Below are 20,004 nucleotides of genomic sequence, written 5' to 3'. Positions count from 1 at the left end.
TAAAGGGCACCTATGGTGAAAAATCTACTTTTCAAGCTGTTTGGACATACATGTGTGTATAGTGTATATACTGTCATATTGGGGTGATATAAACACACCCAGTACTTTTTTTTTCAAATTTAACAACATATGGTGGACCAATTGGAGCGGTTTTCAGATCGACCTCAACTTTACGTAGCCCCCGCCCACCAATATTGATTGACAGCTGCGCGCATTAACATGTCTCCATAGTAATGCATATACTCATATCGACAAGACAGGACGATCGCAAAGCGACCGGTAATAAAAGGTCTGTTCAGTTCAGTAAGATCATCAATCATCATCAGACGTGATCAAGAGTGAGTTTTACAGGTTTAACATGTTTTAAAACGTGTGCACGTGTGTAATGAAGTACAGCCAGAATCACTTCAGATTCACTTCATCAGCACAGCCTCGTGTCTCTCTCACTGTCTCTCTGTGTGCGTGTCTGCCTGCGTCTCTACGCTATGTATGTGCGTTTGTGTCTGCGCTACTTGTCTGTGTGTGTGTGTGTGTCTGCCTGCGTCTCTACACTATGTATGTGCATTTTTGTCTACGCTACTTGTCTGTGTGTGTGTGTCTGCCTGCGTCTCTACACTATGTATGTGCGTGTTTGTCTGCGCTAGCCTACTTATCTGTGCTATGTGTGTGTGTGTGTCTGCCTGCGTCTCTATGCTGTGTCTTTGCTGTGCCTGCGTGTCTATGCTGTGTATGCTACGTGTCTGTGCTATTTGTGTGTGTCTGCGTGTCTGCGCTGTGTGTGCGTGAACTTATTGTTGCAACTCCACAAAAAATGCATCAAATACTGATTGGTAAAGTTCTTACTGTAGTATTTTTACAAACGTTACGTGAGATCTGCTTCCTGAGGCAGCCGAGGGCGTGTTGAGGCATGCTGCTGACAGGCACGTGGGATCGGTGGGCGGGGATGACTCGCCTTAAAGGCCCAGTGCAAAAAAACAGCAACAACCTTTTCCCAGCTATAATACAGACACTTCAAACAGCTATAATAAATACTCTGATGGGTGTTTTGAGCTGAAACTTTACAGACACATTCTGGGGACACAAAAGACTTATATCAAATATGAAAAAAGGGGTAACCTATGTGCCCTTTAAAATTTGGCTTGACGTTGAATTTTGGTCACTTTCCAACACAACCTAAAATCAACCAACTATTAACGTCATATTTTTACATCAAAATAACGTTACCTAGACATTGAACTTTGGTCACCTGACATCGCAACCTAAATCTAAAATAATATTATTGTCATATGATGCTGTTTGCCTGCTGGGATCACTTGAGAAATATTTGGAAAATAATAAATATTTTACAGGAGGGCTAAACTAAAAATGTTGCCCATCAACTGTATATTGGCCATATTTATCCACCTATAGGATAGAGGGGGTTTCGAGTTATTGTTATTTTGGGGGCCGTGGGCTGGGAAACCCTGACATAAAGCACCAGTTTCCTTCACTCTCTCTCTTTCTCTCCATCCTCAGATCAGCTGCAAGGTGCTGCACTTCTTCCACATGTACATGCTGGGCTGTAACTATTTCTGGATGCTCTGTGAAGGGATTTACCTGCACACACTGATCGTGGTGGCTGTGTTCGCAGAGGAGCAGCACCTACACTGGTATTATCTTTTGGGCTGGGGTGAGTTTAAACACAGCTCCATCTGTCAGCAATGACCACAATGTAAATATGAACGCCCTCCGTATTTTGCAAAGCGAGAAGCATATCGTGACCTCTTTTCATAGGCAGCTGTTTCATCAGTCTACGCTCCATAATTTATTGGAAACATTTGCTCATGGTCACATCCGCCTGCTCCATAAACACTAAACACTGTCGCCCGGCACAAACACTTGTTTAAAGACGGACAAATCAGCTAATCCACAGTTGGGGCGCAGTGTGCTGGATGTTTGGGGTCATGCTTTATTTCACATTCTGATGCAGATTAGTGTTCTTTTTACTGGCAGTTTTATTATGGCGCTTCATTGGAGATTGGGTCCAACTGTCTTGTTTTGCCTGTACTCAGTGTTAGCAATGACATGGACGAAGAAATTGGGCAAAAAAATCCCTAAATAATAAAGTGTTATTAAAGATTGTGTGATAACCTTGTGCTGGATCATCCATTCCCCAAAGGGATAGAGGACAAGCCTCAACCGTTTAATATGCCTTGTGGCTGAGAATATGCAAAGCTGCTGTAATAAAACCTTATATCATAACATTATGAGAATATTTCACCCAAAAATCATTTTACTAAAAGTCTTTATATTGTAAAGTTTTTTATATTCATACACTACCATTCAGTTTAGAAAAATAAAGATTTTTTAAAGGGTTAAAAAAATAAAATTTTAAAATAAAAATAATTATAAACAAAAATTAATAATTAGTTATTAAAACTGTTTAGAAATGTGTTAAAAAATCTTTCCGTTAAACGGAAATTGGGGAAAAATATACAGTGGGGCTAATAATTGAGAAGTATGACTTCAACTGTATATTTATTTTATATTCATATATATTTCGTTTTTAGTTTTTAGAAAATGTAAAAAAAAAAAAAAAAACTCAAAATCTTCATATATATATATATATATATATATATATATATATATATATATATATATATATACATACACACACACATATATACATACATACACACACACACACACACACGCATATTTAATTTGAAAATGGGAAGAATTTTTTATTAAATCTTCATATATATATATATACACACATACATACATACATATATACATACATACACACACACACGCACACGTATATGCGAAATTTCTGACACAGTAAAATTTTTAAAAAAGTTTTGAAAATGGTACAAATATATTTCAAATAATATACAAAGGTGTTAGACAAAACATTTTCAGACGTGGTAAAAATGTATTAATTTAAAATTCAAAAGAATTAACATGAAAAAAGCTCAACATTTTATTTGAAATTAGAAAGAAATGTTATTAAATTAAAAATAAAAAGGGATAAAGAATTGGTTTTAATCATGGTAAAGCTTTTGGACAAATAAAGATTTTTTAAGGCTTAAAAAATAAAATAAATAAATTATATACGTAAAGGTGATAAACCAAAAAAATCAGACATGGTTAAAATGTATACATTTTTAGACAACCCAATACCAATGTTTTAACTTCAGAAATATAATAAATATTTATTTAATGTGAAAATGGTAAGGAATTTTAAACCTTCATATTGAAAAAATCTATACGTTTCGGGGTGTATTGGATGAATCTGTGATTGGAAAGGGGATAAACAATGAAAATGTATTTAGACATGGTAAAACTTTTGGAAAGGTTTTTTTTAAGGTGTTAAAAAGTTAATTAATTAATATATATATATATATATATATATATATATATATATTATTATTATATAAGGTGATGGACAAAAAAGTTTTAATGTTTGAAGCTAATTGAAAATTCAAATAGACAAAAAGCTTTAAATGAATATATTTAATTTGAAAGTGAGAAGAAATGTTATTAAAACCTTCAATTTAAAAAGATTTTGGATGTTTTAGGGGGGAAAAGGGTAAATTTGTGATTGAAGTAAAATAATAATACACAAACAAAAGAAGTGGTGCTTAAAATTAATTAAAAGTATCACTCAAGACATTTATAATGCTACAAAAAATGCTGTTTATTGAAGATTCCTGAAAAATGTATCAAAGTTTACTTACAAAATAAAATCCAAGAAAAATATGAAGCTATCTTAAATAAAGAAAACCAAATAAATAAAGCTTATTTAAGCAACAATAAAGACTTATTAACATTAATCGAGCACCAAATTAGCGGTTAAGAGTGATTTGCCAAAACAGAATGCACAGATACCTGAAATTATACTGCACTTGCCTTATTAATCGTGTGTTTTTAATCATTCATGACTTACCCATAAAAGATGAAGGTTAAACAAATGTCCGAGCCACACCTTGGCTCACACCTCAAACAAATACACTAAATAAAGCAGCTGAAGGAGCAAAAACATCACAAATGTATTATAAACGTAGCTTTTAAGATTGATGCTCTATTTTCCAAGTCATTTAAAGTTATTAGATAAGTTTAGGTGCGATTCGGATCATTATTCATTGATAATCGTCCACTTCAGAGCTCAACTCCTTTCATATCAAAGACAGTTGTTGATTTAGCCTGTAAATGCAGAGCTTGTTCATCTCTAAGATTTGAAACACTTCAGTAAATCAACGTTTGCATTTTCACATGGCCACGGCTCGCCGTCTAATAACGGTTACACAGTTATCATTCATTTTGCATTAGAGCTACAACATTTCTTTTGACTAATATCTCAATTCTCCTTTCAACAGGATTCCCCCTGGTGCCTGCATCCATCCATGCTGTGGCGAGGAAGAAATACTTTGATGACAAGTGAGTAATGTTCAGTGTTTTTCAGCAGTAAATACTGAAGACAGGCCAGGTTTGGTGGACAGTACCTCTGATATGGGATTTATTATATTTTTCCACTAGCTGCTGGATGAGTGTGGAGACGCATCTGCTCTACGTGGTTCACGGCCCCATTATGGCAGCTTTATTAGTGAGTCAGCGTCTTTTACATGTGCTTTGTTTTCAATTAAAGGATCCTATTATGCATTTGATATTTTTAACTTCCTTTTGTAAGTTGCTGAGCATGAAAAAGATCTGCACAGTTACGAATTTGTATGTTGCAATGTTATTTGCGAAAATGCAAACTCTCCCAGACACCTCCGTAGGGTATATGCCGAGCTAGTGCTGTTCCCATGCTCATACACTTCCGGTGACCTGTTATTGTTATTAACTGTTACTGTTATTAACTTTTTTCCATTTTATACAGTTCCTTATACAGCATCGATGTTGTAATGTCATTAAAATACATTCAGTTAAATAAACTTTAGCATTTATTTAGTTGCTCAAGCGTAAAACGAGACAAAAAGCTGTTTACTCGCACGCGCCCGTCAGAATCGGCAGGCTAACGCAGAAGCTCCATTGAATATACTGGGGTAAAATAAATGCTCATATTATAAATATATGGCGGGGGAAATGTAATTTAATGCACTGCTTCTCGTACAATCTGAGACCCACTTTAAATCGGATATCACTCAGCTAGTGGAGATCGCTGATTTTTTAAGAAAACAGACCTTAAACGCACCGGATTTTGCATTGGCATTCAATTCGCCGGAAGCGCTTAACCCAGGTTACTGGCAAATTAAAAGTCCTATTAGCATGCTTCGGCATATACCCCATTGTTTTACAAAATATCACAGTATCTTACACTGAAAAACAGATTTATTGGATTAATTTAATTTACTTTTAAGCTAAGTGGTTGCAAACAATTTACATGGGCTGAATTTAAAGGGCACCTATTTTACCTCTTTTTCAAGATTTAAGACAAGTCTTTTGTGTCTCCAAAATATGTCTGTAAAGTTTCAGCTCAAAACACCAGATTTTTTATTTTACCTTATTGGAGTATTGGAATTTTCAGCCTTAACCACGGTGTAGCTGTTTTTGTTGCCTGTGCCTTTAATGCAATTGAGCTACTTCTCCCCGCCCACCATGCCTACGCGTCAGATAGACAGCACAGTGACAGACATGAAGCAGATTTCGTGTAACGTTTGTGAGAAATACTACAGAAAGAACTTTCCCAATGATTATTTGATGTATTTGTTGTGGAGTTAATTCAAGCCTTTCTGCAACGATGAGTCACACACAAAGTTGTTACAAAGTTTACGCACATACACACAGCATGCACGCTTTTAACTTTGCACTTTTTTGCATTGCAAATGTGACAGGATATATATATGTTAATATACACTGCCTTGTGGACATCCGTCATGTTAATGTACAAAATAAACCTGATTTAACGTCCACAAAGCAGAATTAAATCATCTCCTTTTATAATTATACTGACATCTGGTTGTGGTGATGAATTATGGTGATTTTACTGTCTTTACCACAAACATGCACGGTTTTAAAACTGTTTTAAACTCGTAAAAGTCATTCTTGAGGTGCAGATGATCACAGAGAGCTCAACAGATCTTATATGTATAGATCTTTGCGCCTGTCCTGTCTTGTTGATATGATTATATGCGTTACTACGAAGACATATTAATACATGGCTGTCAATTAATTCCATGGGCGAGGATACCTCACTCCTGTCACGTTGAGTTGGGCCTCAAAACGGGAGGGATTTGCTAATATCCTATTTTATCGTCAGGGACATATTGCCTTATATCACCCTAATATGTCTGTGGACACACAATGAAAATACCTACACACAGTTCTGTCCAAAGAAGCTTCCAAAAGATGAATTTTCACCATTGGTTCTCCTTATACAAACAAATTAAATGTAGTAATGTTCAACTTAATTTTTTGGTTTAAATTCAGCCCATATAATTTGTTTGCAACTATTTACCTTAAAAAGATTTTGTAAATCCGATAATTTTTTTTTTTCTTCATGTAATAACATGTGGTGTCTTATCTAATTGTTTAAATTCACAAATATAGCTAACATCGTCAACTTGTTTAAATGTTATAAAGTATGGGAGTGCATTCTTGGTGTGTACACTTGTATATTAGAGCATATCAGGTCTTTAAACTGAGAATACTTTAAAGGGGAACTAGAATGCCTCTTTTTAAAAGATGTAAAATGTAGAAGTCTCTGATGTTCCAAGAGTGTGTATGTGAAGTTTCCCACAGATAATGTTTTATATCTCTTTGAAACTGCCCCTTTTAGGCTTTGATCATAATTGCGTAGTTTTAGTGACTGTCGCTTTAAATTCAAATGAGATTGTGCTCTTTTCAAAAGAGGATGGAGCTACAAATGCGTCAGCATAGTAGCAGATTCAAAAACAAGACTAACGCCTTATGCTAATGATGGAAAGCTCGTCACTTATGGGCTTTCCCACTTTTTCCTGCTCACAGAGTGTTTCTGCAGACTTTTTATGAAGCGTAACCATAAAAAAAATCTAACTAATGAATTTTTACTATTAAAATCTGGTAATATTCAGTGTTAAATCCCTTATAAAAACAAATTTTGCATAATAGGTCCCCTTTATTAATTTTATTGTTGGTCTACCTGAGGCACATGCTGTTAAGGCTCCCCCTATACTAAAAAAGGGGGCAGGAGCAGCAGCTCATTTGCATTTAAAGGGACACACAAAAAGTGATTTTGCTTGCACCTAAAAATTTGCCTTTTTTTGGCTATTTGACAAAGATTTGATATATTTTGAGCTGAAACTGCACAGACACATACTGTATATATGTGACACAAGTTTTTACACCTCGTAAAAGCATAATAGGACCTGCACTGCATGTTAAAGGGATGGTGCACGCAAAACTGTAAATTCCCTCATCATTTACTCATTCTTGACTAATTTAAAACCTTTATGAGTTTGCTCCATTTGTTGAACACAAAAGAAGATATTTTGAAAAATGCTGAAAACCTGTACTTCCATAGCATTTGTTTTCCTACTATGGAAGTCAATGGTTACAGGATTGCAGCTTCTCCTTAATATATCTTCTTTTGTGTTTAACAGAAGAACGAAACTCTTAAAGGTTTGCAACAAGTAAATTTCATTTTTGGTACCTTTTTATTTTTGGGTGACCTATCCTTTTAAAACTGCGTTTATCGTCTATTTGGCTGATATAATAAACACAAAATCTTGAGCGTGTTTAATGTGGAGGAAGACTTTTAATGCAATGTTACGTTCCAAGTGCTGCAAGTGACAAATGTTGCATTTAACATCGCATTAGAGTGCTTTCTGTTCACATCGGATTATTGAGTCAATGATTCTGTTCATTCACAGTTAATCAAGCTTAATTGTGATAACTCGGTGTGAAATTAAAATCTAAATAGAGCATGTTGGAGAAATGCTATTTGTAGTTTATTTGTTTGTGTTTTTTTATGTTATAGGTCAATTTATTTTTTCTACTGAACATAGTACGGGTTTTGGTGACTAAACTGAGAGATACGCACCGAGCGGAGTCTAACATGTACATGAAGGCAGTGAGAGCCACTCTCATTCTGGTGCCCTTATTGGGCATTCAGTTCGTCATTATCCCTTGGCGACCGGAGAACCGCTTGGCGGGAGAGATATATGATTACATCATGCACATATTAATGCACTACCAGGTAACCCAGACTGAATGTTAACTCTTACTATACTTGTGAAGGACAGCTCAAAGTCATTGATCATGCTTGCGTGTTTTCTGTTTCATAAGGGTCTGCTGGTGGCAACCATATTCTGCTTTTTCAACGGAGAGGTAAGCAGATGGATATTTCCTCCAAAAACGCTAACTCTATTTATTGTTCAAGTGATAGTTCACAAAAAGGTCACACACTTGTTTCAAACCTTTATAAGTTTCTTTCTTCTGTTTGTTGAACACAAAAGAAGATATTATATATGATATCCACCATATATTTTTCATATGGTGGATATCAGTGATTTCAGGTTTTCAGACTTGAGGGTGAATAAATAGTAAACCTTTTTTTGGGGGGTGAACTATCCCTTTAAGTTCTAATATTAATATTATATATTTTCCATGGAAAACTCTAACAGATGTAATATACACTCACCGGCCACTTTATTAGGTACACCTTACTACTTTAGTTCCAGGTTGGACCCACTCTTGCCTTTAGAACTGCCTTAATCCTTCGTGGCATAGATTCAACGGTGTACTGAAAATATCCCTCCGAGATTTTGGTCCATATTTACATGATAGCATCACACAGTTGCTGCAGATTTGTCAGCTGCACATTCATGATGCAAATCTCCTGTTCCACCACATCCCAAAGGTGCTCTATTGGATTGAGATCTGGTGACTGTGGAGGCCATTTGAGTACAGTGAACTCATTGTCATATTCAAGAAACCAGTTTGAGATGATTTGTGCTTTATGACATGGATGGTGTGTTAGCCATCAGAAGATGCTTTCATGTTGTTGACGCCAAATTCTGACCCTACCATCTGAATGTCGCAACAGAAATCGATACTTATCAGTCCAGGCAACGTTTTTCCAATCTTCTATTGTCAAATTTTGGTGAGCCTGTGCGAATTGTGGTCTCAGTTTCCTGTTCTTAGCTTAATGGAGTGGCACTTGGTGTGCTCTTCTGTGCTGTAGCCCATCTGCCTCAAGGTTGGACGTGTTGTGCATTTAGAGATGCTCTTCTGCATACCTCGGTTGTAACGAGTGGTTATTTGAGTTACTGTTACCTTTCAATCAGCTGCAACCAGTCTGTCCATTCTCCTCTGAACGGCATCAACAAGGCATTTGCACCCACAAAACTGCCGCCCACTAGATATTTTCTCTTTTGAGACCATTCTCTGTAAACCCTAGAGATGGTTGTGCGTGAAAATCTCAGTAGATCAGCAGTTTCTGAAATACTCAGACCAGCCCGTCTACCACCAACAACCATGCCACATTCAAAGTCAATTAAATCCCCTTTCTTCCCCATTCTGATGCTTGGTTTGAACTGCAGCAGATCGTCTAGACCAGGGGTGGTCAACCATGTTCCTGGAGAGCCACCTTCCTGCAGATTTCAGTTGCAACCCATATCAAACACACCTGCCTGTAATTATCACAAGGTGTTCAGGTCCTAATTAATTGGTTCAGGTGTGTTTGATATGGGTAGCAACTGAAATCTACAGGAAGGTGGCTCTCCAGGAACAGGGTTGCCCCCCCCCCCCCCCCCCCCCAGTCTAGACCATGTCTACATGCCTAAATGCATTGAGTTGCCGCCATGTGGTTGCCTGATTAGAAATTTGCATTAATGAGCAGTTGGACAGGTGTACCTAATAAAGTGGCCGGTGAATGTATTTGCATTGGTGAATTGCTAGGCGCACATGAGCTGCACCCAAACATGATCTGCCAGTTTGAATGTTGAAATCAGGAGTCACATTTAAGACAGATAATCAGTTTTAGCAGGAAAAAAACACCTTGAAACTCTGCATTCGGGGTCCGAAAATTAACAGAAGAATGCTGGGAAAATTAACAAAAATTCAATATTTACATTTAATCTGAACTTTCACAGCTGTTGACATTAAAAATGAGAAAATGAATGAAAAGTGCCAATTCGATGTGTATCAGATTATATTTGCAGCACTGAGACCTTTTAACCAATCACACACATTTCTGTTGACCTGATGATTGCAGTAGCCAATCAGAGTCATTAAGATTGGTAACCAATAATACTTTTATTGAATGCCCATTCTTACTTAATGAATTTTACCAGCTCACAAACTCTCTGATCATAAAAAATAAGGTGCTGAAATGATGCAAATAAGATAGATGGATAGATGGGATATTGCTTTTATTCTTCCTGTCATGGTTATAGTTATCATCACCCATGGAGTGAAAAACTATGTCAAATGGGTCTATATTCAAGCAGAATCACCCCTGTGTGAAGGACGTGACCTTTGGGATAGTTTGACATTTTGTCAAAACGGCAGAATGCTAGTGGCTGGTGTTCAGGAAGTCATTCAGGCGTTCAGACGGTTTCTGGTTGAATACCTGGCCATGTTGTGCAACTGACACATCGATTCAGCCATGCTTGATGTCACTTCCCTCAATGATCTGTCAGGAAGCGCTCATGATATGCTTTTAAGGACATTTTGAAGACAACAGCAGACAGTGACCATCTATTGACCTTATCCTTCACATACAAGCGGGCACAGCCATTGAAATTTTTTTGGCTTGAGACTTCCGGTTTCATTTACTTCCATTGATTTCTAGACATTAAAAACAGCTTGTTATGCTGCTTGATGTTGCAAACTGATACTTTCTTATTGTGTCATTCTACTTTTTATGTATAGTCATGAACATGAATTGTTTGTAGTTGTTTGTCTGTTTAACCTTGCTGTTTATTATTCCTAATCATTTCTCCCATAGGCAATTTCTAAAACGATCGCAAAAACATGCGCGCTTCCACATGGTACAATTAACTTTTTTTTATAACAGAAAATTCAGTTCAACATGTAATATTTGGGTATTTGAATTGCACATTCTGTGCAGTTGTGGATTGCATAACTGTAACACAAGCCAATAAACTTAACGCATTTGTTATTCAGATATGAAAAGGTAATAAACAGACAAGATTTCTGTGATGATCCTAAAAAATGCACAATAATCAGGCTTATATTTATCATTATGCATTATATTTAAACTATTTTAATACTTAAACTGAATAACTGTCATTCATGTAATAGTGAAGGTTTTTATTTTTTTTCTCAGAATTTAAACAATTTATGTAAATGCATTTGAATGCAAAAAATAAAGCAAACAGTTAGCATTGAAAAAAACAGCAATAAATAAATAATAAATAAATAAAATAAAATGTTTTTGTCTGATAAATTTACATGAAATTACGAATTTATTTTAAACCTATTCAACTCACATAGATAAATCGTCAGCTTGGAATTATAAGGTTCTATCTGTGTTCTGAATGATTTTGAGATATTTAGCTTCAAAGTTTTTGCATTCCATAGCAAACAGTATGTGTGTAACATTTGTTTTTTAAATAAAGTCTTAAAATGTAAACAACCGTAAACAAAAAAACATCCCATAATGCAAACAAGTTGTCATTTGATAAGAATATGTCAATAACTCAATTTTGACCAAAATGTCAGCTAGAACCTTATAATTCTAAGGTGACAAAATGTTTCCACAAAAGAATAAAATAAATACTTTTTAAATCATTTAATCGTGGGAATAAATCTAAAATTCTGATATATTTTCACAAAATTATCTCACAGATTTAACTTTAAACTGATAAATCATAACTAAAGCAAAACATCAGATTTGCAAGATGTTATCTGAGCATTCTGAGAAAAACTCGCCTCGAAAAGAAGTTTGCTGGTTCGAGTCCTGGCTGGACCATTTGATATTTCTGTGTGGAGTTGGCATGTTCTCCCTGTGTTAGCGTGGGTTTCCCCCACAGTCCAAAGACATGCATTATAGGTGAATTGAATAAACTAAATTGGCCATAGTGTATGAGTGTGTGTGCGAATGTAAGAGTTTATGAGTGTTTCCCAGTACTGGGTTGTAGCTAGATGGGCATCAGCTGTGTAAGACATATGCAATAGTTGGCGATTCATTCCGCTGTGGTGACCTGATAAATAAGGGACTAAGCCGAAGAAAAATAAATAAATATATATATATATATATATATATATATATATATATATATATATATATATATATATATATATATATATATATATATATATATATATATAGTACAGTTTGGCATACTATATACGTAAATTATATATACAGTTGAAGTCAGAATTATTAGCCCCCCTGAATTATTATCACATTTTTAAACATAATAGTTTTAATAACTCATCTATAAAATTTGATTTATTTTATCTTTGCCATGATGACAGTAAATAATATTTGACTAGATATTTTTCAAGACACTTCTATACAGCTTAAAGTGGCATTTAAAGGCTTAACTAGGTTACTAGGCAGGTTAGGGTAATTAGTCAAGATGATGTACAACGATGGTTTGTTCTGTAGACTATCGGAAAAAAATAGTTTAAAGGGGCTAATAATTTTGTCCCGAAAATGTTTTTTAAAAATTTAAAAACTGATTTTATTCTAGCCAAAATAAAAATAAAAATTCAAAGGGGGCTTTGGTTAGTAATAAGCACTATCCTTGTTGCGATGTACAGACATTGCTATAAATTTCTCACTGACTGGTTATAGTCGCAGAGAATGCAACGTTTTGTACATCATGCAATTCAGAGAACGTTTTATGTGAAAGCCAGATTGGCTTACGAAGTGAGGGGGTGCATGAAAAAGGTAATACGTGGCAATAACTACCAACAAGCACGTCAAAGTGCATTTAGCAGACTTGAGGAAAACAGACTTGGAGCACATATGCATGACAAAACCAAAACAAAGAAGGCACAGTTTCATTAGAATGCTCAGCATGAGGCTCCTGGCTCTAACTTGAATGGAATGAATTAACGCCTTTCATTGGTCTATGTGTAAGTCATGTTTTAAACATGCTGAATTATTTCTGGGCCTGGAAAATGGGTCAGTTATTAGCTTATGCATGAGCAGGCCGCTCGCATCAGCATCAGCGCGTCTACCAACTATTTAGATGTGTCCTAAGCACAGATCCAGTTTCAGGACAATAAAAGGGCCACTGACACAGAATAATATTTGCTTTGTGGCGATGTTTGTTTACCTCCCCCTGTGCCCCCGTCTCCTTCAGATTTGTGCCTGATCCAATATCCTCCTTTGTTTGGTGTTAAAAATACCCAGAGCGGTAATTGGCACATTAAAATCGGTTATAATAATATAATAGAGTCATATAATTCCCACACATGCACTGCTGAGGAAGTTTAAAACTAACATTTAAAACTGCAAGTATGAGTACTCAATTAAAAAGTAACTTCTAGTTTTTTACCTTTAATGTTGCTGTTTTTGTGAATGTACAATGTCTGCAAAGTTTTAAAGATCAGTGTGCATGATAACGAGTTATAGGTCAACTTTTTCGGTAATGTTAGTTTTTGTATTAGATGCTTCAGTGAATTAAATGTATTTATTTAAACGACATCTCATTTTTTAATAAAACGTATTAAGTTTTTCAGTGTTTTGAGGCACACTGACCAACAGCTACCTATGATGAGCTATTTTAGAGTTTACTTTAAGTAAAACTATCAAAAACTATGCATCTAATTTGACGACTTTTAGACCTGGAGTGTCCAAACTCGGTCCTGGAGGGCCGGTGTCCTGCAGATTTTAGCTCCAACTTGCCTCAACACACCTGCACGGATGTTTCTAGAAAGCCTAGTAAGAGCTTGATTAGCTAGCCCAGGTGCATCTGATTGGGGTTGAAACTAAACTTTGCAGGACACCGGCCCTCCAGAACTGAGTTTGAGCACCGTTGTTTTAGGCCGTACTCACAATATGTACAGTTGCCTCAAACCGGGTCCAAAGCACGCTTGTCCCACTCCCGTCTCCCCCGAAGGCCCGCACTCACATTACAATCGAGCCTGGGCACGCTTACGTCATCGATGCTGCGCTGTTCAGTAAGCGCTCTCGCTCAGCACAGTGGAGATTTCTCTAGTTATACTGTTTAAGTCGTTTGATATGCAGTGACATGTAGTCAAATATTTCGCTGAACAGTCCTTAGGGATGCGGTGACACACAGTCAGATATTTCGCCAAACAGATCCGCCACTTTTGGCACTCACAAACAATCATAAAGCCCTCATGCAGCAGGAGTGAGGAGGTTTGCTGAAGGTGCGCAGCTGTCGTGCAATGAGTGGTTTGCGTCATTAATAAACTACGGCAGTTTGCGTTCACTGAACAGTAATATTGATTAATAAATCCATATGAAACAGTCCCTTAAAAGTCACGTCTTGCTTTCAGTTTCGGGCTTTGGCGCATTTTGCACTCACACTACAAGTGTACCATGCCAAAGCCAAGTGAACCGCGCTCTGGCCCACCTCTTCCAACCAGGCCAGGGCCAGCCAAGTGAACTGTGCCTGAGCCCGATTCAGCGCACTCACACTTCTCAAACAATCCGGGAAATGGGCCTGGGCACGGTTCGGATAACATGGTGTGAGTACACATTAAGACTATATCAACTGTAGATACAAACACCTATTTTACAAGAAAAGTGCCTTTTGAAAACTTATGATGTCTATCGGTGCTCTAGATCTACAATATTTTTTTCTCACATAGACTGATTGGCCCGATTATGCATTCACAATGGTATGCACCATTATAAAAGTGGTCAAATGCATATTTAAATTATGCATTATTTTAATTATTAATATTATTATTTAAGATACAGATCAGAGAAAACTATTTCTCACTATACGCTTATTTCACGTGGCCGCCATTTTAAAGAACCAAAGCGAGGCTGCGGTGGGAAGAAACCCAGAAATATAGGACCAGCACTGAAAACATTGCAGTAACATGCAGTGGACTGTAAACCTCCAGCTGTTGCCGAGATTTCAAAATGCAGAAATGGTGTAAACATCACTTTAATATCATTCAGTTCAGTTTAATTTAAACAATTAAAAGCAATTTAGCATCAAACAACATCACAATCTCTTTAAGAGTAATATGCTCAAGTGTCCTCCTAGGTTTCAGTTCATGGCACCAGTTAAACACTGTGGGGACGCTTCCTGCTTCACTCTATGTAACCCGGTGAGCGATAAAACACTGCAGTCCTCTGTAGCACACCCTCGTGTTGTCTGTAATAGTGTTGTCCCGGTACTGAAGTTTAAAAAAACGCCCATTTCCTGCTAGCATTCAAGCGCCACTGAGTGCGTTCCTAATTTAGTTCACCCAATTCACCAACAGCACATGTCTTTGGACTAGGAGGGAAACCGGAGCACCCAGAGGAAACTCACGTGAAAACAAGGAGAACATGCAAACTCCAAATTCTTTTACATGATATATAAAATTCAAGTATTTTAAATGGATTCGTTTTGCTTTACAGGTCCAGGGAGCTTTGAAAAGGCAGTGGATGCAATATAAAGCGCAGTGGGGTCAGAGACGGCGTGAACACTGCTCCATGAGATCTACATCCTACACCGCAACCTCCATCACTGAGGTGCCTGCGTTCATGTTTCACCACGACTGCAACAGCGAACACTTGAACGGTAAACAAACAGAGGACTCCGAGCTCGTGGCTCTCAAGACGGGCGAAACGTACGCGTGAACAAAACAGATAATACTAGGAAAAGAAGTGATTCAATCAAACCAGAGACGGCAGACTCCTTTCTGACTGAACGTTCGTAAACTCCCCCATCTCAGCACTTAGAGAGCCGACAGCAGAACATTCACAGTCTGCGTGTTGGCAAATCTGTTGAAATATTACACCAGGCTTTGTTTATACTCTCTGCAGCTCTGCTTCTGTGAGGGAAAATGCAAAGGAAATCTGAAAAATAATGACTTTTCGGAAAATATGTCATTTTAAAGCTGCTAGTTTTCACATCCTTTTGGGGTCTGTGGCCGCAAACAAACAAAAAAAGTTACTTTGCAAAAACCAAAGGATGTGCGGATTTGTGGGACTCCGAGACTGTTTCGCTACAGCTACTGGGAAATGGTTCTCTAGAGGACAAGCTTCGCTCATGCGTCTGCGTCTCTGAACAAAGGAAAGTTCTTCTGTGCCTGAATCCTGTTCCCGATGCCGTTTGATGGTCATTTCGCATCTGAAAATAGCTTTTTATCTGTGTTGCAAGATTTTTATGACTGCTTTATTGTTTTTGCAGCTGTGCTTTTCTGCCTTTTCTTTGTCTTGAGAGCGGGTGTGGAGGGAAAGGATGAACAACGTGGACCATTTAAAAGGTGAATTCATAAACCTGTGCATAAAATGTATTCTGTTAACAAAAGAAAAAGATACAAAAATATATTTAATAAGCGCTTGTGGTTCAGAGTGCAGATTGTATTTGTCAAGTCAGATTATTTCAGTATTTTTGGAGTGCTGCTTCACCAGTAAGTGCATTTCCTCTCTGCAACCAAAATACACACGTGAACGCACCAAATTCACCTCACGTATTCAACTATAGCGATCAATAGTCCACATTTCCTCACTGGCTTTTGTTTGCCAGCAAATTACTTGTGGGACTGACTCATTCAAGCTGAAGAAATGGCGTAATGACAATAAACCAACACTTTAGCCTTATTGATTCTGATATAAATAGTATATTTATAGCTTAAACTGCACACACAGACACACATTTGCATGCATATATATTAGTTCTCCTGTTAATTTATTTATTGTTGAATATTTTTCAAGTGCTGTTTAACAGAACTAATTAATAGTTATAAGTAATTTCTAATAACCCTTTTTATTTGTCATGATGACAGTACATAATATATATATATATATATATATATATATATATATATATATAGCCTGATCTCACGAGAAAACGTAAGTATTTTACGTTTTGGCAGTTTAGTGGCTAATTCGTACAAATTTGTACGAGTTCAGTCGTAAAAAAATGTACGATTTTAAAAAGGAGGCGTGGCACCTAACCCCACCCCTAAACCCAACCGTCATTGGGGGATACGCAAATCGTACAAAAATGTACGAATTAGATCGTACGAATTTGTACGAATTAGCCACTAAATGAAAAAGTTACGAATTGCCGTGAGATTGTGTTGATATATTATGTACTGTCATCAGTACATATGTGTATATATATATATAAATATATATAAATATATATATATATATATATATATATATATATATATATATATATATATATATATATATATATATATATATATAAATATATATATATATATATATATATATATATATATATATATATATATATATATATATATATATATATAAAATATATGTATATATAGGAAATGCTGTGAAAATTTCCTAGATTTATTAAACAGATCATGAGAAATATTTAAAAACATTAAAATTTCACTGGAGGGCTAATCATTTTGCGCACACTCTTACACATATAGACTCATGCACTACCATTCAGAAGTGTGTGGTCAGTAAGATTTAAAGTTTATTAAATTATTACATTATTTTTAGAACGAATTATATAAAGAGACTGTAAAATGTGTATAGTGCTGTATTTTTAATTTTTAAACAAATGTGGTCCCTTTTATTCATCAAAGATTCTAAAAAATATATATATTTAAAATATAAAATAAAAAGGCAATTCATAGCAATTACTAACAATTTGTGCCAGTCTGAACATAATTTTTCCATTTAAAAATGCTAATTTACTTAAAAGTCCCGTGAAGTACTTTGAAATGTCAAACATCGAATTCTCTATTCGATGTTTGACGTAATTTTAACTTAAAAATGAAGAGAGGGTGGAACATAGATCAATTCCTCCCCTTTAAAAGAACAGTCAGTAGCGTATTGTTTTTCTCACAGCTCCACCGGTGAGAGTGGATGAGCACAAGGGGATCAATTGAAAAGCATCTTTAGGGGGCGAGGCATGTCAGATACTACACTGCATTTGATTGGTCAGAAGATTTGATGAGAAACTGAAGTATGAGGTGATGTGAAAAAACCATTGATCCTTTTAGGTGGAAATGACAAACTGTAAGATTTGGGTGTTAATATCCATTTTATATCCTCAAAATGTAAATGTCACTATTTTGGAGCACACAAGCAAATAGATATACTTAAAACTAACAGACTGAAACTAACATAAAAAAAATGTTTTATTTTTTTTGACTGGACCTTTAAGACACGCAGTGAAAAATCACGTAAAACACACAATTGTAAGTTTTTACAAACACTAAAGCAGAGTATTAGAACTATAATCTATATTAGCATGTACATAAGAAAACAATATCATTCAGTTTATTATAAGTTTCCAACTATTTTGTAATCTGCTAATATTAACCCTTGATCTCTTTAAAAGCAGGATGGATTCTGATTGGCTGTCGATATTTTAAAACATCTTACTGACTGCAAGCTTTTGCACTGGTGGTGATGTTACATCCAGACACACATTTGCAGATGGATTTTTATAATCAAAGCAACTCATCATGTTGCTATGCCTGAAGACATACTATTTGATTTATGAAAGCAAATGTAGAGCAGACATATTCATGAGTGTATCGACTAAACAACTGTGAGGAAAGCAAGAGGAAAAAAAAAAAATCACCTCACAGATATTAAACGCACACTATAAATCTATCAATTACTGCTTAATGAGAGTCAAACACTTTCAATGACATGCAAAAATCAATTCACAATTATAGGAATGCTAACATTTGCTAGCAACGTGAACTTGTTCATCCAATACAAAGACACTCTGGACACAAGCTTGTGGTTTATTTCTGTATGAAATGTTTATTTTTTGTATTACTTGGGACTACGACACTGTATTTTTATTTAAAAGAGATGTTAAGCTGTACATAGTGTGTTGTGTTTCAACGGGTTTGAGGTGAAATTGTGAACGTTTTTTCATTGTGAGTTGTGTCAGTATCCTGGACGTGGTATTTGCCATGTAATTGTTTTAGTCTAACGTGAAACTGATTTATCACAGTGTACTTACAGTCAGTCATTAAGCTCAGTTGAGCTACAGTTCTTATCAGTTTGAAGTCAAAAAAGCTACATTTCTCGCTCATGTTTTAAAGTGTCTTTTGTTGGAGATGCCACAGGAAAAACTATTGTAATTTTAGAAAACAAAAACAATATTTTGTCACCTCTTTGGAGTCATATCCATGTGTACAAACTCAACATGCCTCTACATTGTACATAAAATGAAATTTGATGGCTTGTATTTAATACTTTTTTCCTGCGACTCGGCTTATATTTTTACATACAAATACATAGGGCCAGGTTTACTAACAGATTGCACCAAAGCGAACACATAATCAATGTAAACAATAAAGCAAAATGGCTGCCAGGTCCATTCAATGTAAACCCTAAAGATGGTTGTGCGTGAAAATCCCAGTAGATCAGCATTTTCTGAAATACTCAGACCAGCCCGTCTGGCACTAACAACCATGCCACATTCAAAGACATTTCAATCACCTTTCTTTGACATTCTGATGCTTGGTTTAAACTGGAGCAGATCATCTTGACCATGTCTACCTAAATGCATTGAGTTGCTGCCATGTGATTGGCTGATTAGAAATTTGTGTTTAAGTGCAGTAGGACAGGTGTACCTAATAAAGTGGCCGGCGAGTGTATAACACATATTTTGTGCAACTTTGTAATGGAAATGCAGCCATTGCCGAGTAGATCATCTGCAGAACTTGCCCTATTTAGTAAATCAGAAATCACAAGCACACATCCCAAAATATCTTCTAAAGAAAGAGGCATACCGCTCTTACTCAATTGGCGGAGCAGCAGGAGCAGGCGTTTGAGTGTGAAGGTTTAATCACATTGAGTGTAATGGAGTTGTAGTTTGATCTGGCCCAGGGCTGTGGAAGCAGAGGCAGCAGATGAAGATATTTCTGGCCCAGCCGGTGTCACATTCACTCAACATCAGTCTCCACAGGTGC

At 36.2% G+C, this 20,004-nt stretch overlaps 1 protein-coding gene across 2 annotated transcripts in view; it reads left to right on the top strand.

Annotated features, from left to right (window-relative positions):
• calcr (calcitonin receptor) overlaps positions 1–20,004 on the top strand; it is a 129,571-nt gene that overhangs the window by 103,431 nt on the left and 6,136 nt on the right. Inside the window, exons 11-17 of one of the 2 annotated variants that reach the window (XM_087295990.2) lie at positions 1,516–1,669; positions 4,362–4,422; positions 4,522–4,588; positions 7,943–8,161; positions 8,251–8,292; positions 15,491–16,152; positions 16,266–16,341. In XM_087295990.2, coding sequence (XP_087152116.1) covers positions 1,516–1,669; positions 4,362–4,422; positions 4,522–4,588; positions 7,943–8,161; positions 8,251–8,292; positions 15,491–15,712 — 765 coding nt within the window. In that variant the 3' untranslated portion in view covers positions 15,713–16,152; positions 16,266–16,341. The remainder of the gene's footprint in view (positions 1–1,515; positions 1,670–4,361; positions 4,423–4,521; positions 4,589–7,942; positions 8,162–8,250; positions 8,293–15,490; positions 16,153–16,265; positions 16,342–20,004) is intronic. The other variant, XM_087295988.2, reaches the window with a different exon arrangement.

This window comes from Danio rerio, chromosome 19 (assembly GCF_052040795.2).
Source record: "Danio rerio strain M-AB ecotype USA chromosome 19, GRCz13ab, whole genome shotgun sequence".
Taxonomy (NCBI): Eukaryota; Metazoa; Chordata; class Actinopteri; order Cypriniformes; family Danionidae; genus Danio; species Danio rerio.
The sequence above is the reverse complement of the archived record's forward strand: the minus strand, read 5'-3'. Positions and strand labels throughout refer to the sequence as shown.